Source organism: Procambarus clarkii, chromosome 33 (genome assembly GCF_040958095.1).
Source record: "Procambarus clarkii isolate CNS0578487 chromosome 33, FALCON_Pclarkii_2.0, whole genome shotgun sequence".
In the NCBI taxonomy this organism is placed as follows: Eukaryota; Metazoa; Arthropoda; class Malacostraca; order Decapoda; family Cambaridae; genus Procambarus; species Procambarus clarkii.
Genome location: NC_091182.1, coordinates 7,441,232 through 7,467,790, shown reverse-complemented (window position 1 = coordinate 7,467,790; position 26,559 = coordinate 7,441,232). Strand labels below are relative to the sequence as shown.

Here is a 26,559-nt window from a genome sequence, read left to right as displayed (position 1 = left end):
GTTCTGCAAATGTAGAGACATGTGCTGCAAATGTATAGAAGGCCTTGGGGAGGCCTGACGGGGCTGGGGCAGAGGTCGACTGTGGTCGGTAGCGCTGTGACATGTGGTTTGGTGTCTTGGGGTCGGGGGGTCGGGGGTCGCAGTATCAGCTGATGACAGAATGATTGTCAGCCCACTGCTAACACGTTGCTTGATTTCAACTGCTGCAGAGATGAGGGCCTGTGTCACTTATCACTGATTGTGTAACCTGTGACTATAGGCGAAAAACACCATCTAATCTGTACCATAACATCTACGTTCCCTATACTGGAAAGAAAAGGAACTCTCAGGAGTAAGTGTCAAGTCATTATGACTATATAACTAATGAAAGAGAGATCACTATGTACACAAATATGACACTCACCACAGGGCGGGTATGGGGAGCATAATAATACAGTTGAGGGAGGCTGAGGCCACGAGTGGTTGGGTCCCTCCCCTCCCACCCCATGCGTCTCTATTACGTGCATCCACCATGGGCATCCCCCCCCCCCCCTCATCCAACCATCCATCATCCAGCTCCGAGGATGGAGGCGAGTCTTTAGGGAACAGATTCACGCTTCGAGAGGGGGCAGGGCAACCGGAAAATCAATTCCCGCCTCATACACTCTTAGCATGTGATTAATCACGCTCATCCATCTTTCATCCATCTCAGCGATGGAGTGCTCGGTTTACTCCAGAATCACTCATCAAGAGGGGGACGGGTTAACCGGAAATCACGCCCGGGTAGCGAGATTATCACTCGCTCATCGATCAATCATCTGTCATCCATCTCACTGATGGAAGGGACAATCGTAGTCACATTTCTCCCTTCTACGATGCAATTGCTCCCTCACGCTCCCGCAGCTCCCCCACGCTCCCGCAGCTCCCCCACGCTCCTGCAGCTCCCTCACGCTCCTGCAGCTCCCTCACGCTCCTGCAGCTCCCTCACGCTCCTGCAGCTCCCTCACGCTCCTGCAGCTCCCTCACGCTCCTGCAGCTCCCTCACGCTCCTGCAGCTCCCTCACGCTCCTGCAGCTCCCTCACGCTCCTGCAGCTCCCTCACGCTCCTGCAACATATTGGCCCTTTTAAGTATGTTTTGAAAAAAATAACTAGTACATACAACTTTAAAATATCCATAAAAGAATTAGAATGCAGCTACCATCATCCCAAAAAATGTCTAAATATACTTAGGAAAGGAAATTGTCACTTTGGATCAACATGTATATTTTTTTCCATCTTGATATGTGTGAAACCTCACTCAAGGAAAGAAAATGCCATGACCTAAGCTGCCCATTCTTTCATGTGAAAGGCACAGAACGCTAAATAAAGAGTGAAACAATTTGGCTTCACAGGAAAGGCATGTATATTTTTTTATAACCAGACGAAAGAGGTTTCAAAAGGTGGAACAGGATGTGTGTGTATGGAACTGGCTGAAAGACCCACATGCATACCAGAATCACACATACAATTACTCCATACAACTGTACTATTACAACAGGCAACAACCAGTAATTGTCAGAACAAAACCGACATGCCCATGCATAAAGGACGTGCCAGAAAAATCTTCATCAAATTACCCTAATAGAGCAACCTCATTCATCTTTGCCAAGATACAAGGACAGAAAACAGGAGCAAAGACAAAATACCATTCATAAATGGACTCCTCGCCGAGTCATGTGCAGTATTTGGAAAAGAAATCCATGCAGGTAACCCTTTGACAGCGAGATCGGCATACCAGAATATAATCTATATAGACATGATAGGGTAAATAGGTCACATGGAGGAGTAGGTTTGTTTATAAGAGAAGACCTTATGCTCTGAGTATCTTAACTCTACAAATGAGGTGGTAGTTAACTACCTGGAGTAAAAATATAAATACTTAGTTATTATTCGAATACACAAACTGCCAGATGCAAAGGCCTTGATAATCTGGTAAACCTAAAACCTGATATTGTCTTCCTAGGTGACTTCAACCAGCACCACTAATATGGAGAATATTATACAAAGAATAAACAAGATTTTAATATCAGGAAATCTATCCGGACATAAACCACAGATTAGAAAACTACTTAGATTGTGACGAAATTTCACTAAACCTGCAGATAAGAGTCAACTAGGAACGAAAATATTTAGATCTGAACTCCGCAAACAAAGAAGATATAATCAGGGACATTACAATCTCAGATTCCACATAATCAGATCACAAGCTCATTGAAGTGCAAACTAACTAATACAGTGGAACCTCGATTAATGAATTTAATCCTTTCTGGCACCGAACTCGGCATGTGAAACGCTAGTCTTTCAAAACAAATTTCCACATGTAAAATAATGGAAATAAAATTAATCCGTTCTATTGCCGGAAAACATCAATATGATATTCGATTTTTAAAATAATGGAGCAGCCTACCTGACACACACTGAACAAACCTTTATGGCTTTTTTTCATTTTTTTTTGTTTTTCCTTTTTATAGAAAAATGTTTGTTCAGTGTATGTCTGGTAGGCTGCTCCATTTTGTATAAATAAAAAAAAATGAAAAAAAGGAAAAATGTAAAAGGTTCGTTCAGTGTTTGTCAGGTAGGATGCTCCATATGACTTTCTATTTTTCATATTTGTTCAATTTGGTTTGTATTTTTCATTTGTTTATTAATATAACAACCTACCCTGGCACATACTGAACAAACCTTTATGACATTTTTCTTTTTTCCAAGTTTATTATTTGTTATTTTTCGTTTTTATTTTTTTTTTTATACAAAATGGAGCACCATTCCTGACACACTGAACGAACCTTTTGGACATTTATTCTTTTTTCAAATTTTTATTATTTTCTAATTTTGCCTAAAAACCAAAATCAATGCTTTGCAACATTACAGCAGTCACCCTTTTACATCCCAGCATCATAAAAAAAAAAAATGAGTTATTTGCATTGTCGGAGGTGTTTTTGCGAGAACCAACAGGAACTCTTGGAAGAACCATGTGCTTTTCTCGTTAATCAAGTGTAAGCTCGTGAATCAAGACGAATTTTCTCTGAGTGGGAAGCTCGTTATTCGAAATGAACTTAAAACTGTTTCCCCACTGAATGATTGTTAGTAGTAAAAATCCCACAAAAGAAATAGAACAACAGAGTTCCGAAGTATATAAAGTGCCTGAAATGTGTTCCTTTGTTAAAGGCCAAAAAGAGGACTAATGTAGAAAGCTAATGCATTCATCAATACAAAGTGAAAAAAATAAATGCTTAAGACACAACTATCCCTAAAACGAAGAAATAATTTAAACACGACGTTTGAAGAAATCTGGTAGAGACTGAAGCAGTCACATATATGATTGATGGAATGCACTAGAACAGTCATACATGATAGAAAAAACTAAAATATTTCTTTACACATGCAAAAAAAAAAATATCAAAAGCAAAAATCACTGTCAGTATTGGACCTATTCTTACAAGTGAATGGCCATACACAGGATGACAAAGAAATTAGGTGAATCCTAAAACAGCAGTTGGAGGACATATTTAGTACCCCATTAAACCCCATGAAAGTAGATGATCCGAAAAGTTTCTTTATGCATGATATCCAAACTTATAAATATAACCGATATCAACACGAATTTTGCAGATTTTGAAGGAGAAATTAATATGATGCCCATGCACTAAGCCCGGGGTCAAAACTTGTGTAATTCAGTATTTATAAATGATAAGTGCCAGCAGCAATGTGTGGAGAAAGAGCTTTGACACAGGAGATATACTATTGATTTAAGCGAATGTGGTATATCTATTCTTTACAAGGGAGGGAGCAAAGCATTGGCCAAGAATTATGGACCAGTTGCACTAACGTCCTACATAATAAAAGTAGTTGAGAGAGTGATCAGGAGTCAGGTCCTCTGTTTCATGGAGACCAGTGACCTCCACAACACAGGTCAGCATGGATTTAGAGCGAGATTATCATGCCTCTTGCAGCTACTTAACCACTACAGCAAAATCACTGAGGTATTGGAAGTAAAGCATTATTCAGGTGTGGTATTCATGGACTTCACAAAATCATTTCATAATTGTGATCATGGAGTGTGTAGTACACAAAATGAGGTTAATGGGAATATCAGGTGAAGTAGGATAGTGGATATTCAATTTTACTAAGCAAATAAGCAGGAAAAATGATTGGATCTATGAATTTGAATGTTCTCATAATTCATTCTATCACAGTGAAGACTGTGTAGATTGTCTTGATAATGGTCCAGGACGGACCGAAGCTTTATCATCTCATTTTCTGGTTTGTGGTTTAGTCTTCTTATCTTCAGCCACGTCATTGTGACTCTTCGTCTGCATCCCATCACAATTGTTGTACTATTCAAATCACTTCTGTTCTGTCTTGAGTACTGCTCTATACTCGCTTTCCCCTTCAGAGCTGATGAGATTAATGAAATAGAGGGAATACAAAGAATATATATGGCACACACACACTATAATGCATCTAAATAATTGGGATCGTCTCATAGCTCCCTAGAAGAAAATTCCTAGAAAGGAGACGAGTGAGGTATCAAATAACACACATGGAAAGTACTCCCATCCAGGTACATCCAGGCACAGTACTAAATTTGTAATATAAATAAAAGCTCTGGATTATGTAAATACGCTCTTGTCAAATTCTGTCATGTATTATTGTCTGGCTAGTAATTATTCTTTGAATAATGGCACACATACAATGACAATGTGTGCACTGCCTGAGGATTAGGGCAGAGATTGACAGGCTAATGAAGCAGGTGAAACCATAATGGAGGGGAAGGCATCTCCGCAAGGATGCAATGGAGAAGCTCCATTGAGATAACTCAATTTATCCACCACTCGCCAGCTAAGACGGCGAAAACGTCAAAGAAATCAAGAACACTAGTTAGAACGTTTAACCACTTCAGTTAAATGAGGGGAAGACCATTAGCGGTAACTAACCAGAGAAGCTGAGCATCACAACAAAAGCCTGGACATTTGATGGTGGCTTGGCACATACGCTGTTAGGCCAAACCTTCTGCTTCATAAATACAAGCGTTTAGGCATGTTCACCGCGGTCAAGGAATCAAGGTAATAAGAAATAGTGTGAAGCAATACTATCAAGTATTGATGACAAAGTAGTAAGACTGCAGACATTGTCTGCCTCTCGATAACAATATTCACCGAGCTAGAAGCAGAGAGGTATTTAAATAAAGTAACAATAACTTAAAAGTATTATTGAATAACTGGGAAGCTTGCATTAGCATGAAGATCATGTGAGTGACAAGATTCGCTTTTCATGGTTGGTGTGTGTGTGGCAGCTTCTGTAGACCGAGTTAAATGTGTAGGACTGTGGTAGGCACCACAGTAATAGTGATATGGTTATGACCAGTGGAAACTGCTGCTGCTGTTGTAGGCACCACAGTAAGAGGGATATGGTTATGACCAGTGGAAGCTGCGGCCGCTGTTGTAGGCACCACAGTAAGAGTGATATGGTTATGACCAGCGGAAACTGCGGCCACTGTGTAACACTGTAAAAGTGTTTGGTTTAGTTGTATTTAGTACATACATAGAGTACATGAGTCACAGACAGTAATTTGAGAAGGTGCCAGCTTGGTCGGCCTGAGTTTCACACTTCTAAGAGTTAATGACCCCAAGTGACCCGAGGTCAGATCATGCGAATTTCACCTTACTTCTACTAATCTTATAATTGGAGCCTGGTAGCCTTCAAACATGCCGACGTTTAAGGAGTGGCTTGGTAGAGAGCCGGAGGCTATCTACTTGTGGGCGGAGTTAGTTACTAGGTTCCCCAATATATACTCTGAGAACTATCGATTCGAGAGCATTAACGACAGAGAAGACAGAAGACCAGGCAGCAGAGCAGGACGACAACAGCCGAGACAGGCTGTTGGTCGGACGGGGGTGAAGCTGCCTGACAGCTGCAGACTCCCCCCCCCCCTCTATCCAGCTATAGGCAGGCACTTGGTGAGTTGAACATTAAGGTGACTTGGTCGTGTTTTACAAGTGTTGTGTGATGATCAGGGGCAGTCAGTTGTGTTCAGATTCTTGGAGGATGACTCACTTTACATATATAGATCTTGAACATTGCTAAAATTATGATACTTAGTATGTGAAATATAATTGAATTTATTACTTAAATTGCCTTTGTGTCCCCTAGAGTTGAGTTGAGGTGAGAAAGCATCTGGGATTATTGGTTCCCTGATTTTACCGAGTACATGAAAGATGGGACATACTAACAATGACCTTGATAACATCTTTTGAGAATTGTGATACAGACAAGTTCCATTCCTTGTCTTGTATGTAATGATCATGAATGGATGGTGGCAGCTCTTCTACTTCTACTATCTACTCTTCTACTTCTACCTATCTACACCTCTCCCTCCACCCCTCTTGGAACTCTCACTCTCAACTAATGACCCTCCTCGCTCCTCCCCCCTCCCTACCTCTCACCCCAAACCCTCACTAATTACTTCACTATTCATTTCTTTCCTTTCGTTTTCTCTTATACGTTTGTGGCAGTGAAATGTATTCCAGAGTTCTCTCTAGAGTTTCGGGTAGCTGATCCAGTTGCGGCGCCTTGTAGTCTTAGCACCTAGGTAGTCCAATACCTAGGTTACAAGGTGTTGAACGAGAGAGGCTGCCTTAGGAACTCTGGGAGTGCTCTAGAATAGTTAGCTAACTGGGGACGGGATAACGGACTAGAGAGAGCCGTTTCCCCCGGCCTCGTTAGTTAACTGGGGGGTGGAATAATGGACAAGATAGAGCTATTTCCCCCACCCCCCGTTATAACTGTTGAAGGCACCACAGTAACAGTGATATGGTTATGGCCAGTGGAAGCTGCGGCCGCAGTTGTAGGCGCTACAACGTGAATTATGTGGATGTACTGTTGCAATCCACAAGTTATGAGTAAAGTATTAGCTAGTGAATCAAACAACAACACTTAACAAATGATGGTCGAAAGGATTGGTAGTACATGTGAGTAGCCGGACTGTTGTCACACTGAGGTAAGGTCTAGGAGATTAAGACAGCCTTAGCCCACCCAAGCCAATGTTACAGCCTTGAGGTCACAAAGGGTGATTCAATGTTCTTGGAAACGAGAAGATTTACATTTAAGATGATTATAACATCCTTGGGATGGTTGGTGTGGTGGTGAAGGCTATGACCGGCTAGACAGCAGTCTTGTGGAAGACGCCGTGTCATCAAGTACTCTACTTTACCTGCTTGTGGCAGCAACAGAGAGAAACCAGCCAACTCTGGGGACCCGATATGATCTTGTTGAGACGAGTCTGCAATGTGTATTATATGGGAGACTAACCGGGTAAGGAGTGTTTTAGTGATGTTTCGGGGTTAGGGACTTAAGTTGCGGTTATTAGTTGTATATGAGGGACAGCTAGGTCCAGTGCATTTATTGTCAATGGGTAGGCAATTTAACCCAAATTGGATGTTATATTAATTATTGTCAGTATTTTATATAATGAAATTAGAAAACCCGACGGCCTTTAATCACCTTCCATATGTTCTCATGTGATTTCCATTACAAACCTATTAGTATGCCTTAAGGATCTAGTTGGTGAAAATAATTTTTTTTATATATCAAAAACCAAGGTACAAAAACAGGGAATAAATGCAAAGCAACATAAAAACAAACCAATGGGCTTATACATGAAACAAAGCAAACACCATGAAACAGACATTAAATACATACAAGAGGTCACAGCATAGGACAGACAACATAAATAAAGTACAAAGAAAATTACAAAAACGTACAAGAAAAAATGCACAAAATTACAACAAACTTATAGAAAACCAACCACCCTACAACAGAAAAGAGGAGTAAAGTAAAACAATCACGGACAGTCCGACTCCACACACAGAGGAGCATAACCGGACACAAATGAGGAGACCAACAACAAATAAACAGTAAATCCAAAAATTTCACAAGAACATAAATAACATAAAATACATACAAAGAATAAAGCAATGACAAGTATAAAATTACAAACACACACACACATTGGACCAACACACGGAACAGCAACACACACAACCACACCACATCCCCACACAACCACAGCACAAACACCCACACCGAACAAAGGCAAAGCACACAACAAATCGCAAATACAGCAAAACAGGCCACACAGGAGCCAAGAACAAACACCCACACCACTCGCACAAACAAGGACACCCACCAGTGCATGCAGGCACCGGGGAACAACCACACACAACACAGAAACCAACCACACAGATCACTTATACTTCTCCGGGTACTCCCGAGCCGGACATCATAAGCACTAAGCATCCCAAACAAGTTAGTCAGCGTCAGGAAGTGGACGTCCAGGATGCGCAGTAGGCCGAGGCATCAAATCCGGCACACCAATGATGAAACACCGCACCCGCGGAACCCAGATGGTAGAAGGGCACCAGGAAACAGGACACACACCCTCATCAATCTCAACCCACATAGGTATACCAGATCCGTCGCCCACCTCTCTGGACGGGAGGATGACAGGCAAGGGTTTCCCCCCTAGGAAGCCGGTCACAATGCCTCACATCGGGCTCCCCACTAGGGCGCGCACTTCGTTCCACGCCGGGCATCGCACCGAGCCCCGCGGAGGGCGGCATCACAGGTGCACCAGTGTCCCCACCACTCGCAACAGGAGCAGAGACCCCCGTCGCACATCCTTCGACAACACCACTACGATGTCGCAATCACCAGGGGCAACCGCCCACTGAGGAAAGGCACAAGCAGGGGGCACAGTGTCAGGCACCACAAGAGGCAACACAGCGACGTCCACAGCATCATCATCCACCTCCTCTGCCCACGTCCGGCGAGGCGACACATCCCGAGCAGAATGACGGCGCTTAGAAATAGGTTACTGATCGTCGGAACTGTCACCCCCTGCAAATGGTGTCCCAGAAAAACCATCGGCAAGCGGCCACAAAGCCGGGGCAGCACCATCACGAAGAACAACAGCCTAAACGACATGGGGCAAAAAGCCACCACCATTCAAAGAGACCGGAGTTGGAGAAGGAAAAGACAGAGCAGGCGGAAGGGAAGACTCCAGCACATGGGAGGAATCCTGCGAGGGCGACAGAACCGGCAGAGGAGAAGATGCACACGCCAATGAGGAAACTACCAGAGGCGACGAGGCAGAGGGCGTGGGCGGGGAGACACACCATCGCCCCGACAGCCCCGGGAAGCACATGTTCTTCAGCAGGAGATGCAGGCGCCACCCCTACAGCTCCATCCAAGGTCACCACGGAAGAAACCGGATGCGGATGCACCTCCACAACTACCGAACGGCGAAGGTCTGAAGCAGGCGCCCTAGGTCCTCAGAGCACACCGGTGGGGCAGACAGATGAGGCCCAGATGGAGCGACAGCCGGAACTGCTGCAGGAACTACACCAGGTCGAAAAAGTCTCCCATTCAAACTATCACTAATAGAGTAACCTCATTCATCTTTGCCAACATACAAGGACTGAAAACAAGAACAAACAACAAAGAACAGTTCATAAATGGCCTCCTCACGGAGTCAAATGCAGTATTTGGAGCTTTCACAGAAACCCATGCAGGGGAATTGTTGGACAGTGAGATCTGGATTCCAGGATATAACCTATACAGGTGTGATAGGAAAATTAGGTCACATGGAGGAGTGGGTCTGTATATTAGGGAAGACCTTGTATGCTCGGAGCTCCTAAACGTTACAAATGAGGTGGTAGAGGTACTGGGATTAAAAATTGAGAAAATATATTTAGTGATTATACTAATATACAAACCGCCAGATGCAACGGCTGAGGAATTCACAGAACATAAGCAAAATAGAGAATAACCTTGATAATTTGGAGAACCCAATACCTGATATTATCTTCCTAGGTGACTTCAACTTGCCTAGTCTCAGGTGGAACATAGCAAACAATAATATTATACCAGGAAATCTATCAGGACCTAACCAACCACAGATTAGAGAACTACTTAGATTCTGTGACAAATTTTCACTCAATCAGCAGATATCGGAGCCAACGGGAAATGAAAATATTCTAGATCTGGTCTTTACGAACAATGAAGACATTATCAGAGACATTACGATATCAGATACCACATACTCAGATCACAAACTCATTGAAGTGCAAACGACCATCAATACTCAGAATAGACCTAAAACGTTGATAAAGCGAGAGGGGCTATTCAGTAAATTCAATTTTAATAATACAAGGATACTGGGAGATAATAAACAGGGAACTCACAAACATTCCATGGGGAACTGTTCTAAATAATACAAGTCCTACAGAAGGAATAGAAAAACTGACTTCAGAAGCGTATCAAGTCTGTCTGAAACATGTTCCTTTGAGGAAAGCCAGAAAGAGATCTAACGTAGAAAGAGAACGCAGACGACACTATAAACGCAGGAAAAAATAACGGAACTGCTTATGCAGACACGAATTTCCCGTCAAAGAAGGAATAATTTAAATAGGGAGATTGAAGAAATCGAGCGGAAATTGAAACACTCATATGAAACTGAAGAAAGGCAGTTAGAACAGAAAGCAATTCAGGAAATAAAGAAAAATCCAAAATATTTCTTCTCATATGCGAAATCAAAAGCAAAAACCACTGCCAGTATTGGACCTATTCGTACAAGTGAAGGTTCATACACGGAGGATGACAAAGAAATTAGTGAAATCCTAAAAAAGCAGTATGAGGACATGTTTAGCACTCCAATAAACAACATGAAGGTGGAAGATCCAGACAATTTCTTTATGCGGGATATTCAAACCCCTGTAAATATAACTGATATAAACACGAGCGCACTAAATTTTGAAAAAGAAATTGAAAACATGCCCATGCACTCGGCCCCAGGTCCAGACTCATGGAATTCAATATTTATAAAGAAATGCAAAGTGCCGGTAGAACAGGCACTCAGTATAGTGTGGAGGAAGAGCTTGGACACGGGAGAGATACCAGATGCACTTAAAGTAGCAGACATAGCCCCTCTACACAAGGGAGGGAGCAAAGCAATGGCAAAAAATTATAGACCAGTTGCACTAACATCGCACATCATAAAAGTATTTGAGAGAGTGATTAGGAGTCAGGTCACCAATTTCATGGAGACCAATGACCTTCTCAACCCAGGCCAACATGGATTTCGAGCGGGAAGATCGTGCTTCTCACAGCTACTTGAGCACTACGACAAAGTCACTGAGGCATTAGAAGAGAAACAGAATGCTGATGTGATATACACGGACTTCGCAAAGGCTTTCGATAAATGTGACCATGGCGTGATAGCACACAAAATGAAGTCAATGGGAATAACCGGTAAAGTAGGACGCTGGATACTCAGTTTTCTGTCAAACAGGACTCAGCGAGTAACTGTCAACCATATAAAATCTAGTCCAAGTGCAGTGAAAAGCTCTGTACCTCAGGGTACAGTCCTTGCACCGCTGCTTTTCCTTATTCTCATATCAGATATAGACAAAAATACAAGTCACAGCTTCGTATCATCCTTTGCAGATGACACAAAAATCAGTATGAAAATTACCTCGGCTGAGGACATTGAAAAACTTCAAGCTGATATTAATAAAGTTTTCGACTGGGCATCAGAAAATAACATGATGTTTAACAGTGATAAATTCCAGGTACTCAGGTACGGTAAAAATGAGGACCTTAAACATAATACAGAGTACAAAACACAATCAAATGTACCCATTGTAGGAAAACAGCATGTAAAGGATTTGGGAATAATAATGTCTGACGACCTAACGTTTAAGGAGCATAACCAAGTAAATATTGCGACAGCCAGAAAAATGATAGGATGGATTACGAGAACTTTCAAATCCAGGGATCCCATCACAATGGTTGTACTCTTCAAGTCACTTGTGTTGTCCCGTCTTGATTACTGGTCAGTACTCACTTCCCCCTTCAGAGCAGGAGAGATTGCTGAAATAGAGGGAATACAGAGAACATATACGGCACGCATAGACGCAATAAAGCACCTAAATTATTGGGATCGTCTCAAAGCCCTCCAAATGTACTCACTAGAAAGAAGACGAAAGAGATATCAAATAATATACACCTGGAAGATACTGGAGGGCCAAGTACCAAATCTACACAGTAAAATAACAACGTACTGGAGTGAACGACATGGAAGAAAATGTAGAATAGAACCAGTGAAGAGCAGAGGTGCCATAAGCACAATCAGAGAACACTGTATAAACATCAGAGGTCCGCGGTTGTTCAACGTCCTCCCAGCAAGCATAAGAAATATTGCCAGAACAACCGTGGATATTTTCAAGAGGAAACTAGATTTATTCCTCCAAGGAGTGCCGGACCAACCGGGCTGTGGTGTGTATGTGGGCCTGCGGGCCGCTCCATGCAACAGCCTGGTGGACCAAACTCTCCCAAGTCGAGCCTGGCCTCGGGCCGGGCTTGGGGAGTAGAAGAATCTCCCAGAACCCCATCAACCAGGTATCAACCAGGTACCTGAAGAGCGAGGATACGCTGGGAAATCCCCATGCACAGAAACGGGGAAAATCGTCCAGGAAAATTGAAGGAGCCTCTGCACGAGGAGCGTCGCAACCGGCCGCTACGTGGCCCTCCACACCACACCAGACATGTGCGTGTTTGACCTTGATAGAACGTCCGCATAGAAAGGCCACGAAACGAAACCCTAGATGGTATCGGGCTCGTGAGCCGCATGACGAGTCTGCGTGTACCCAGCCGGACCCCCTTCAGGCAGCCCGCACTCAAAATGTTGAACCGGTGCTTCACCACCACACCAAACCGCGTAAACACTGACACAAGCTCTGCCTCAGGGAAGGTCACTGGCACACCGTGAACACTCACAAATGTCAAAGGCCCCCAGGGACCCGATATCTCCACAGTCACAGCCGAATCAGGAATAGGAAGCGAGTGTGCATCCCAGCACGCCACAAACTCCTGGTAAAGCAGCGACGTGGCAAACGATACCGCCACACGGGTAGGCGAGATCTTTTCAAGCCCCAGTAGTTCAGAGACGTCAACACGAAGCACGTCCAGGAGAGCAATCTCCACAATGGGCCAGTCCACTGCACCAGAAAAATCCAGCCAGACAGTATCAACCAACCTAACACGGGTACCTCCGGCTACCGCCATACTGCCAGCCAGCCCCCCCTGCTAGCGGGCGCTCCACACCTCAAACTGCACCCGCCCCCTCGCAACTCCAGGCAGCAACTGGCAGGTCAGGGGAGCACGCCCGACCCTCCTGGCGGCCAACGAGGCAATCCATGCATGAAAAATAGATTGGTTGTAGTAAACTATTTCATGAGGCTAATTATATACAGTGGGGTAAATTTTGTATTCAGAACTAATCTGGGTTTCTCCGTTCACGACCGTACACACAAAAGAGCAAACTACTACCAAACACCATTGTACGAGGAAAACACACAACAATTAACAATACAGTATTATAGGATACCAATTCTTTTACACAAATATTTTTCCGTCGAGGAGGGGGCAGTCGCAATACGTCAAAGTATTAGATGTAATGTGGGAGTGGGACTCAAAACTGAGCTACAAAAACTGTTTGGAGAGAATGTGGAAAATTATCTACCTAATGATAGGTGTTAAACATAATCCACTAAACTACGAAAGAAAACGGCTTTTATGAGAACTATTATCTATTGCTTCTAGGTCTAACACTGAACATTGTTACCAATTTTAGTACAATAAATTTTACTTGCCAAACAGGATTTTTTTGGTAATTTATGACCACTTTATTAAGCAAAATAATATTGTGCCAACACAGTAAGATAATATAGACTTGTTTAACAGGGAGACACTGATAAGTAGCATCTTAAAAGGGATGTACTACTTAGGGAACTGACCACAAGGAAATTACATTAAACAAGACTCAGAAAAATTATTTGAGAGAAACGTAAGGTGCTAGATTATTCTCACATCAGATTCATATATTTTGGAGGTCTTTGGGAATTGTGGATTTGGCAGACTAACATGAAAGTTGGTCAGTTCTTGAGTCACTGGATCACAGGTGGTGGTCGCTGGATCACTATGTAATGTTTAAATTACAAATAAAGCTCGGGAACATGGTGCACTATAGATTGTTTAGATCAAATAGTAGTGACTCAGTTTGGGTAACCATGGCACTAAAGAACTTTATCAGAAAACAGAAGGCTTAATACAAACTAATTATGACAATTTTGATACATAACTTCCCGGCTTGGTGCCTTCTATTGATAATTATTATGACAAAATCTTTGTAAAAAATGAAACAACACACTATGTACACTTTTGCAGGGCAAGCAGAAAGCCTTCTGGGGTTTCACCAGATAGATGAAAGATTACAGACAACACCTGGACATTAACAAACAAGTCAAATAACAGATGACAAAGAAAATTTAAATTACTAAATTCTAAGAAAGTATCAAAGACCTTTATGAATATATCAGACCAAATCTATGTAGAATGTGAAGATGACCTTCTGACAAGTTTAGTGGTTACCAGAGAGGAAATTATTAAACAAATATAAAAGGATGCTATAGCCATCACAGAAGGAGGGGGGATAGAAAGCAGTCACAGCCACGAGGTCACTTCAAGGCAGCTAAATCCCAAGGGACATCAGAGTCAGACCTACCAGACATTTAAAATAATGTTTATAGGAAACCTACAAAACGTTTATAGGAAATTGTTAATTTTTACTATGATCATCAAAGTTAAGTAAGCAGTATTTATGGGAACGTTTCTTGCAGGCCTGAATTTTTGAACTCAAAACCATAATTTTAAAGACTGCCAATCGGCCATCAAAAAGTGTCTCAACTGTGAGGGAGCACACACCGCCGTCTCTATGGACTGTCCCATACAACTTTAAGAAATTACGAAATCGGCACCAGCCACACCAACAACCAATCAGCCGGCGAGCGTCAACACACAGGCAACGACGTTCCCTGTGCTACCCAACTCCTCTGCTACAACGACGTCCCCACCAGACCAGGCCGCTCACCCACTGGGGGACACTGCACTTCAATGCCACTGGCACCCCTTCCACTAATCATATCAAACATGCCAACACCAACAGCATCAAATTTCTCATTGCCTCAGAAGACGACCTTTTGCCTGTTTTAGGGAATCTGCTTTAAGTAAACTCGCCCAAGCTTCTCCGACTCCTGTCCGTACTATTGAACAAAAATCTAAATGCTCTGTCCTTGTACGAAATGTCGCCAGCTCTGTTCTATCAGCACCTAATACTATCAATCTCTCTCAGGACATTTCACACAGGAATGTTATTACTGTAATGGATATATACTCGGTGCCTAATACAAAACACCTTAAGATCCAAAGTTCTTCCTCTGCAGAAGCTCCAAAACTCTTGTATCAAGGTATCAAAATCTTCAATACCAGCACTCCTCCCTATCTCATTTGTTCAGTTGACTATCTTCCTTTGCTGCAATGTTTCAAATGTTACAAATGAAAATGTAAAAGCCCACAAATTTGCTCTAAATGCTCTACAGAAGGCCATTTTTATACTCGGTGCTCTGCCCCCACCCTAAAATGCACTAATTGCCAAGATGCTCATTCAGCAGTTTAAAAATCTTGCCCTCTGAGAAAAACTCTGAAAACTCTTCGTACTAACCACCCTCGCACTCATACACACCCTCATTCTTCTTTAATCACCCATAACCCATCCCATCACCAAACAGCATCTCCATATCCTATGCCAGTGTCCTTAATGCTTCCCCTCACCAGCAACATCACCACCCTACTAATGTACAACAAACTCAGTCCTCTCTACCTCTTTCCTCACCCACCACGTACACCCTACTCTCCTCTCCAGAACATGACATATGAGCGAGTCACAGCCTGCGTCCAAGCAGCATATCTGCAAGCTTAAGACTACGGCCGAGAGTTCGCCGACTACCTTCCCATCTTCCTCACTCACAATGGCCATCCTAGTATTTCTGTACCTCCTCCACACCTCTTGCACTCTTGTTCCTTTCTCCTCCCCACGGTGCATACTCCGACACAACATCTATATATTCGAACCTCTATTGGAATCAGACCCAACTATGGGATGGGTCAACCCAAGTATCGCATTTCCAAAAGGGTCGCCCTTGTTGGAATAGACGAACGCCGAAAGAATAGTGTTGAAAACATCTTGATAACTTATTAAACCAAAATTATTTATAAGTCAGAAAAAAGACAAATGGGATCTATATGCAAAACCTTTACCAGACAAACATTTTACGTGAAACTGAAGATATTTGTAGTTGTATAAAATTCGGTTTTCATCATTCGTCGAGCTCGAAACTCGCAGCATTCATCTCGGAACAATGCCTATTTCACGCAGATTCCTCAATAAACGTAAGAGTTTTATATGTCACAAGATAAAAAAATAAGCTTCATTTTAAATATCTTACTATGGGCATATTTAAATTTAAAAAGAGAAGATACGTGTACTTTTATAATAGCTGAGCTCCGACCCCGGACAGATCAATCGACGGAGCAGCTAACTTTCAGAACAATGTTTATTTCCTGTAAATTTGTAAATAATCGTAAATTTTTTATATGCCTCAAAAAAGATAGGAATATAAGGCTCATTTTAAACAGTTTATCATAGACATAATTAAAGTTCTAATGAAGATTCGCGTGTTTTAATAATTGCCGAGCTCCGACCCTCGCACAGACTGATCGAAAGAGCAACTCTCTCTCAGACCAATGTTTATTTCAAGTAAATTCGTTAATAAACACAAATGTTTTATATGTCTTAAGAAAGATAGAAATATAAGCTTCATTTTAAATACATTACAATGGACATATTTAAAGTTCACGTGAAAATACATGTTTTTATAGTGGCTTTCAGCAGCTCGTCGGGCATGGAGTGCAGACGCATACACACTTGCCGATATATTGTGTAATTAACACAGATACGCCAATAAAACAAAAAATCTTATATGCCTCCAGAAAGACTGAGCTATAATCGTTATTATGAGTGCACCAAAGGAAATATATCTTGGAGACCAAAGATAAAGCAATTTTAATTTATGTTTCGACTCTCGCCCGGGCGGGAGATGAAGCGACTCTCGCCCAGGCGGGAGATGACGCGACTCTCGCCCGGGCGGGAGATGACGCGACTCTCGCCCGGGCGGGAGATGAGGCGACTCTCGCCCGGGCGGGAGATGAGGCGACTCTCGCCCGGGCGGGAGATGAGGCGACTCTCGCCCGGGCGGGAGATGAGGCGACTCTCGCCCGGGCGGGAGATGAGGCGACTCTCGCCCGGGCGGGAGATGAGGCGACTCTCGCCCGGGCGGGAGATGAGGCGACTCTCGCCCGGGCGGGAGATGAGGCGACTCTCGCCCGGGCGGGAGATGAGGCGACTCTCGCCCGGGCGGGAGATGAGGCGACTCTCGCCCGGGCGGGAGATGAGGCGACTCTCGCCCGGGCGGGAGATGAGGCGACTCTCGCCCGGGCGGGAGATGAGGCGACTCTCGCCCGGGCGGGAGATGAGGCGACTCTCGCCCGGGCGGGAGATGAGGCGACTCTCGCCCGGGCGGGAGATGAGGCGACTCTCGCCCGGGCGGGAGATGAGGCGACTCTCGCCCGGGCGGGAGATGAGGCGACTCTCGCCCGGGCGGGAGATGAGGCGACTCTCGCCCGGGCGGGAGATGAGGCGACTCTCGCCCGGGCGGGAGATGAGGCCCCATCTATTAGAGATTGTCCACCTAAAGACCCAAAGCTACTCAAACCCTCCTAGCATTATGTAGGTAATGAAGTAATATGGTATATATACTCACTATAATGTTGGTGCTTGATGCAGAACATGAGAAAACATAATTTTATTCTGAAAAAATATATCTTTTCATAACAAAATAAGATGTAAATATGTAATATCAAAGGAAGTCGATGGTCCAAGCAACAATGTCGTGAAGCGACTTATCCAAGATGTACTGTTGTCTGGAAAGTGCTGGCATATCAACCCTCTGTACACAGTGATCCAGTCGTCACACTTCTCTGCTCAAATTATCGCAAATTTAATTTATGATAAGTAGAATGCGTATTTTTAATCAAATCTAACAATCTTTAACGTTTTCTGGCTAGTTATTTAAAAATAAATAGCTGGAAGTTAAATCAACTCCATAGAACAATATTTTTGTTATAGATAATGACCGATATTTGTTGGTATGCGTTCGCTACATAAACTATCATGTACTGTACTTAAGTAAAATCTCCCCGTTTCTTCGCACATGGAACACACAACCTTACAGGCTCTCTGATTTACTGTTTAAGAGAGATTCACAAATAAAGCTTATAATTCTACATGTTATCAAAAAGGCAGTGACAAAGTCATTTTTGCGTTTTAATCACAGAGATTAGATCTTATTTAAATAGAAAAGATATTCATATTTTAAAGAAGGTTTCTTGACCGTCGCTCTCCCTATCGATAGGAACTAGTTTTTTGTTATTATTAACAAGCTTAGGTATACACAGCAATGTGCTGCTACCCTATTCTAAATGAAAGATTACACTGTGTGTATAAAAAACTAGCTATAAGTTCATCTAATATTCACATCTCACAGGATGGTTAGTTATACATGAAATCAGGGGATAAAATACCAGTCTCAATAAAAAAAAAAAAATCAACTCTTACTAACAATCAGGTGGGAACATAAAATGTAAGGTTGATCTATTAGCCTCCATTAGCAAAATCTGGGTATAGCATAAGAATATCTTCCAATATTCCTACGTGTATGAAGTAATTACAGAGCTCAAAGTATCTCATACCATTTGATCTAAAGTCACTTATAACAGGGCAATCACAGATATAGTGTTGGTGAGTATGTCCCAGCTCTTGTTCACATAGTTTACAATTAGAATGTTCACCATTGGGGGCCATTCTTTACGTGCAGACACCTGCCATAGATATCGATATCCTAACCAAATTCTGGCAATTACAATGTCACACTATCTTTGTGACACTAGTGGATGTTTTATGCTGTCCGTTCATATAATTCTCGATTCTAAACATGTTTAGTTCCTTTATTATGCACCCCATACCCATCTTGTGGGCGGTAGTGGAAAGGGTTACAGAGGCACATAAACATGTCATAGCTCTTTATACTTTTGCTTTCTGGCTTTTGTTTGTCAGTGACTGCTCTTCTGTCTTCTCTAATTACCTAAAATATTGCGGCTTTTGCAGGAGAGATTGGAACACCTATATCCAACTCAATTTCAGGCTTATCATGTGCAGTTTTAGCTGCCTTGTTTGTGTCATCATGCTGGACAACAGTGACCAACAGTCAATTAAGGCAGTGTCTGGGATGCTTTTGGACGCAGGTTCGAATCCTCGTCACAGCCCTTGTGGGCTTGTTCATTTGATGCATCACGTTATTGTGATTTCCGTGTGTAACCTTGCATTCATATTCTCTACTCCAGCTGTTTTACACACTCTGCGAGTTAGAAAGGTTGCTATCATAATTCTGACATAAGGGCCCACTACGAATCCAGTAATCTATTGCTAGTATCATTATGTTCCATAGCCCCGGATGTCTCTTGGATTGCTAACTCCTTTACTGTTACAGATATGGGTATTTCCTCTTGTAAAATGTCACCAGCAGCAGCAACAGGCAATGATGATATGGCTGCTGAAACTGGATGATTGATAAACAGGAGTGGATGTAGATGTGGATGCTATATCTGAAGGAATGGTATGAGAGGCTGTCGTTGCACCTGTGTTGAGAGCCATGATGTTTATTTCGGAAGTTTTCCTATTTTCTTCTCATCAGAGCTCTCCCTCTTTTGTGCTCCATTCAGAACATTACGTTTAATTTTTGCTGAAAGGGTTATTCACTTGGAAATATATTTCTTAAATACTTAATCCAACACCAGGTTGTAGTGTTATACAAGTGTGCTTGCAACATGACCTTAATATTTTAACATCCTGCTTCCATAATGAACATGTCCTATGCTCGTGGCGCCCTCAGGCAAGTGCCCATCGGGCCCAGGCGGTAAGACGGCTCTGCTCTTCAGATACATATTTACATAAGAAAAAATTCATAACAAAATTACTAAGCCAATACTATTGTATTTAATTACGCATGTATTAGAGAAAACCTGCTCTCAAAATATACTAACAATTATATACATTCACATACACGGCAGGAGAGCTCGGGGAGAATGATCACTACCTACAAAATTCTAAGAATCGACAGGGAATAAAGATAAATTTTTAACACTGGTGGTATGTGAACAAGGGGACACAGGTGGAAGCCGAGTACCCAAATGAGTGACAAGGACGTCAGAAGGAACTTTTTCAGTGTCAGTAGTTAACAAATGGATTGCATCAGGCAGTGATGTGGTGGAGGCTGACTCCATACACAGTTACAAATGTAGATATGATAAGAGCCCAGTAAGCTCGGGAATTTGTACACTAGATGATTGTCAGTTGAGAGGCGGGACTAAATAACCAGAGCTCAACCCCCGCAAGCACAACTAGGCGAGTATACTGTTGAGGGTCCTCACACAGCTCTCGTACCCTTGTTGATGCCCCCGTTAAGAATTGTCATTATCTATTTCACACAAGGACAACAGGGACCCTAGCAAGTCCCCTGATGACTGCCGGAAACACTGTCCCCCGAGGGTGGAAGAGGTGAGGTGCAATGGGGCATGCATCCTCCATGATCACTACACACTGGGTTTTTATGCCTTTGGTTCTTGGTTGTTGGGGTACACATCTCTTCACCCAGTGCAACATTATACTCGCTCACCGCGGCTCCCCCCAGCTACTTCCTGTCGTTGCCGTCAAGCAAATTAGAGACTAGATTACCCCACAGTCCTACTCTGGATTAGGTTTCCCCTCAACAGCATCAACACTACTGCGAGCTTCTGGTTAACTATTGGCCTGAGTTTAGAACACACACAACCAGGCAGAAATGTCACGACTGTTTCTGATGAGTTTCGTCTTGAGCTGTAACTGTCAGGACGCTCGCCAACAGGTTCATCAAAATGGAGACCACAAGTAATGGAGGCACTGTCAGACTACTATCGTCACTAGGATCACCACCAGACAAACTGGCAATTATTGCTTTTGAGCTAGAGGGGTTGACTGATGCAGTCAAGGACGCAAAGGACGAGGCAGAACTACAAAACCACCTTAGAAGAGAAATGCCATCTGTCGAAAGGGTAGAATTAAAGCACAAACTGAAACGCACTATCTTGAGTTATCTTGAGATGATTTCGGGGCTTTTTAGTGTCCCCGCGGCCCGGTCCTCGACCAGGCCTCCACCCCCAGGAAGCAGCCCGTGACAGCTGACTAACTCCCAGGTACCTATTTACTGCTAGGTAACAGAGGCATTCAGTGTGAAAGAAACTTTGCCCATTTGTTTCTGCCTCGTGCGGGAATCTTACCCGCGCCACAGAATTACGAGTCCTGCGCGCTATCCACCAGGCTACGAGGCCCCCACTAAGCACAAATTATTGCTCAAAACTAGAGCAGCTAACAAGTATGCCGTAGAACATGTTCCGTCTAGTGCAGATTCTAAACAATATATTTTCAATATGATTCATTGAGGAAGTTAAATAAATTTTTTGTTAGAAATTGTTAAAAATTGGTTAAAGTATGATTATAATTACATGTGTAATAAATAATAATTAAATGATAATTCATTAAAAAGAACACTGATCACAAGGTAACTTAGCCTGCATCTCCTCCTCCCTCTCGTGTGTTTTTAAAACATTGCTGCAGTGTTGGACATTCTTGAATAATTCTAATACTCAGTGGCGGCGCGAGTTCACCAACTCATAGCTGCTATGGTAAAGCATAATAGAGGCGAGAACGGAAAAAAATAACTAACATTTACCGAGAATAATAAATACAACACTGGTAGTACTAGCCTCATTTACCAAGTAGTAGTACTAGCCTCATTTACCAAGTATTTATTAGCCGCTCTCGGCCATGGTTCTCAGTTTTCACATTACAGAGATACTGGTAGTGACAAATAGTAATAATCCCCAATAATTACGAGATGTTGAGCCAAAATTTAATTTAATTTAAATTCTCTTGGTCAAAATTAAGCAGATGACCTAACCGCCACTAGGCTACAGCTCAAGTTTGATTATTATACCACATCAGTAATCAGCACACCTTAATATATGTAAATCAAAGCATATCCTGACAGTATTAGATTATAAAACTTGTTCTCTAAGGAGCTCCTTATCATAAGGGGATATTTCGGGGGCAGGGGGGGGGGGGGGTATTAACAGTTGACTAGTATCACTGAGGCGAAGAGCTGCTCCGGGCCCAAGTCTCGCCACTGCTTCAGATGCTGTCTCCAATGACGTCACTCCCTCACCAGTTATCCTCCGATGTTGGGTGCATCCTTGAATCCACTCCATTTTCTAATAGCCTCGGTGGGTATTCACTGGCTTCATATTGCAGCTTCCTCACATCCGAGCCCACCACTACTGGGCTTCCTCGTAAGTGTCACAGGTCGCGTTCCCGGGGGTCCTTCCTGAACCCTCTCGGGGCCCTTCCGGAACCCACTCGGGCTAAGCTGTTGAAAAAGCTCTTCGCTCTACTAGCCTACTCGCCATCCTCGTGTAGCTGTTGGGAAGTTGCTTCACACACTAACAAGTTACACCAGCGCAGAGAACCACATAACCACTGTCACTACTTGTTGGCCAATATTTAACACTAACCATCTCTGCTGACCAATAGTTTCTCGACTCGACAGCAAACTCCTCATTAATCACTGCCTTGCCGCATCAGTGTAATGTTTCCTGTCACTGCAATTTTCAGTCAAAAAATTGCAGTGACAGGAAACATTACACTGATGGAATTTTACATTACAATTTTTCAGTGAAAATTGTCACTGGCCACTTCCACACCGGCACTTCGTGCGCACTGACCAACTCCCTCACTTCTTCGGGACTGCGTTGAGGACCTGGAGGGTGACTACACTGCCCACAGTTACTCTTGGGGTTGTGGCTGATGTCCTTGGTCACTTCATTAAGCTGTGGAGCGACCCCTCACTAGGCCCTCCTGCACAGTCTCTTCCATCCCATATACCTCTTCAAAATGTCATCAGCCGCCCCTCACGTAAAGCAGAGGTCTATTGCTGTCTCTTTAAAGCTACACTTTACAGTACAAAGGTAATCCAGCAAAAATCTTTGAGCACTCACGTGTACGTCGTTCCTCGTCCATGTCTGAGATAACAGTTACATCGTCAGGACCTATGAGCTGTCTCGTAACTCGGCTCGCCCAAAACAATCGGAAGGTACAGCCCTGCACCTTTCCTATTGATTAGAGGAAGGTGCAGGGCTGTAGCCAATCACGTCTCTCGTTGCATCCCGGGTATGCCAGTGTCACCGCCCTAGATGGGAACCAACTCCCCTACAACTGTCACAGAAGCCAAATTTGGAGTACTAGGCTAATACCTTCCCTTGCGAATTCCTCAAAGCTGACGTTATAAACAAAATCGTGCAACTCGCACATTCCCACAAACTTAAACATTCTCTGGGCCACCTAGCACATTTGTAGGGTGGATATCAATGACTGTGGGGAAGGCCTGAATTAGACAAATCAAAATATTCTACATGGTGCAATTTCAGAATTTGTTTCATGTATCATTTTACCTCTGGCCTGCGTGTGCTGCTAAAGACCTTGTTTTCATAACCATATCTTTACATTTAAGTCATTGAAGGCTGGTGCAATCCCCGTTTTTCTATTACTCCCTTTCATCTAAGTAAGTGGCTCGTAGTTTTTTTTTTTATTTATATTTTTACATGCAAGCATGCGATTTAAATTACAATAAAACATAAAATTAGAAACATAACAGAACAAAACAAGAAACCGCCGGCCAGAAGGACCGACAGAACAACAAGTACCAAAACTGGAAAGGGTACAAGAAATGCAGAATAAATACACAAAAGGTTACAAAATAGAGAACAAAACAGAAAACAATTCACAAACAAGCATGCAATGCAAGCAAAACAAGAACTCGGCAACAAGTTAAATCATTTTAGTAGTACGAAACAAAACAGAATCGCCGGCCTGATGGACCGACAACAAAGCACAACAATATGAACAAATTGAAACATAATAAAAAATACAAGAAAATAGCACACCCCACAACCAGCCAATAACAAACAAAAAAATATAAAAAATATAAAAAAAAGATACAAATAAAAGACAAACAATACATAAGCATAAAATAAAACACATAGGGCACGGGAATAACAAAAATACATGAAGACTAACACACACACCAAAACACCCGCCTCGCCACAAAGGGAGAGGCACGGGCACAAACTACCGAAAGGCAAACAAACAGCCAGAAGGGGGCACAGCACAAAAGTAGAAAATCATTAGACATACTTGCCCAGAAACACGTCCCGAGGGAATCGTACATGGAACGCCTCCCATCGTAACCACTGCCAAGGGCCCTGACCATCCACCGGGGACGCCATATCATCCGGGACATTGGCAACAAACACCCTCAAACAGGGCACCCAAATGGTATCACTCCTGATCCTAGTGACCGGCACACGCTCCCACACCAATGGAACTGCCCCACCCGTAAAGTCCAGCGCCTCCTCGCAGATCGGTAACAGAGCAATCCGCGCCCAGTGACCCAACGGCATCACAGACTCCGGTAACAGTCCCCAACGGATATCCTCAGAGGAGGGAGCCGGACAGAAGGCACTACCACAGGGGCACCAGCGTCCACGGGCACACCACCGGACGACCGCCGGGATACCGAACTGCGCACATCCTTCCGCAAGGTCACCACCAGGCCACGCCCAACCCCTTCATCCCCACCATCCCTGGCAGCAGAGGCCACCACTCCCCACCGCGGAGAGGCCCCAGGTGGAGAAGAAACATCAGGCACACCCGAGACACAGGCATCAACGTCAGCAGACACATGGACCTCCGCCACCACTAACTTCGGAGCCAACGACGCATCCGGAACCACTCCATCCACACCCGAAGACCCACAGTCACTAAATTCCCCAACATCAGTCCAGGCAGACGACGAACGCCGGGAACGTTTGGGCACCGGCCTGAGATCGTCAGAGCCGGAAGCTGACTCAAACACGGGCCCCACTAGCCGGACGAACTGACGCCCGCCGCAGAACACCAGCAGCCTCGACCACAGGGGGAACTGGACCACACACATCAGGGGCCCCCACAGCCACCCCAGCACCCAGCACAGCCGGGACCCGAGGCGAGGATGCAGGGCCAGGCGCAGCAGCTGAAGTCGGGCGTGCACACGGCGATGCCTCACAGGGAGCAACAGGAAGGTCCACGGGCGCAACAGCGACAGGAGCAGGAGTAGCATCCGACGGCACCGCAACATCCGGAGGAGGGTCGGTGACAACCGGGGGAACGTCGGGCGACTCAGGGGGAGCCTCAGCAACGAACGGGACACTCACCTCCTCACCCCCGGAGTCCTCGTCCAGAGGGAGCAGTGGGAAATCCTCTTCCCGGAACAAGTTGACCTGAGCAACCGGGGCCGCATCGCACCCGGCAGCCTGATGCCTCAACAGGCCACACCGGAAACAGGTACGAGGCTGCCGGGCATAGTACACCCGGACGTAGTACCCCAGAAGCCGGACCGCAGATGGACTATCCGACCGCAGGCGCATCCCCAAGGTGCGAACGTTCGTCCGCCTACTTGCATACCTCCCAGAGGAGAGCTTGTTGACCAGCACACTGATGACCGCCCCAAACCGCTGAAACTAACGCCGGAGAACGTCCTCGGGAAACTCCGGGGCGCCCCATGCACACTGACATACGTCAGTGCACCACTACGGTCCGAGATGGTGACAGAGCCAGCACCACCTGGCAGCGACAACGAACGTCCCTCGTAACGACGGAGAAAATCACGGTACACCACCTCCGTCACGAACTTGATGACAACCCGGTGGACAGTTACAAGCTCAACACCGTAAACGGCCATCACAGGGACACGGAGCATGTCGCACATGACCATTTCAATAGCCTCATATCCAGCACGACCAGTGAACTCCAGGCCCACGGAGTTCACACACTTAACAGGAGGAAGGGGACCACCCATGGCAAGCTCGCCACGTCAACACGCAGCCACCAACAACAGCAGGGGGGGGGGGGGGGAGGCAGAGACGCCCACACCCCCTGGTGACGAAAACAGCAAACACCCCAAACTACCAGCGGCCAAACGACACGTCTGTACCTCACGGCAGCTCCAGGTGGACTCCCAAATGGCTCGTATTTGGTCAAATTCTTGAACCATCTCACCGATTCTGATGTTGCAGCTGCTGTGTTGTGGTCACTGTACGTCTTTGGCATTCCCCTCTCAATTATTTACTTAATCTGTGCTAAACTAGTATGTAAATGTCTAGATTTTTCTCTTTGTTGCAAGTTTGTTTAAGTATCCTACAATCTTAACTGTCGAGTGTTCACATTAATGCTATGACATTTGTAGTCAGATGGATGTTGCAATGTCTGTTCAACAAGAGCAGGTTCCATAGCCATTTGAATGGCCAGCATTTTTGTAAGGTAGAACGGAGTTGCGTGGTGA

General features: G+C 44.2%; 1 protein-coding gene across 1 annotated transcript; it reads right to left on the bottom strand.

The window, feature by feature from the left end:
- LOC138370712 (putative uncharacterized protein ENSP00000383309) lies at nucleotides 1-24,640 on the bottom strand. The gene is made up of 3 exons (XM_069335311.1): nucleotides 24,407-24,640; nucleotides 13,116-17,738; nucleotides 1-1,085 (listed from the first exon to the last, which is right to left on the bottom strand). Exons 1-2 carry the CDS (start codon nucleotides 24,638-24,640, stop codon nucleotides 17,040-17,042), a joined length of 933 nt encoding a protein of 310 aa, XP_069191412.1. The 3' UTR covers nucleotides 1-1,085; nucleotides 13,116-17,039.
- Nucleotides 24,641-26,559: the final 1,919 nt, after the last annotated feature.

Excerpts from the sequence above, each read along its gene's own strand:
- LOC138370712 (XM_069335311.1), bottom strand. The coding sequence starts at position 24,640 with ATGCCGTTGGGTCACTGGGCGCGGATTGCTCTGTTACCGATCTGCGAG. Across the intron at positions 17,739-24,406 it reads TACGATGGGAGGCGTTCCAT|CTTTGGGTCTTTAGGTGGAC; the intron begins GTACGATTCCCT and ends GGGTTTGAGTAG.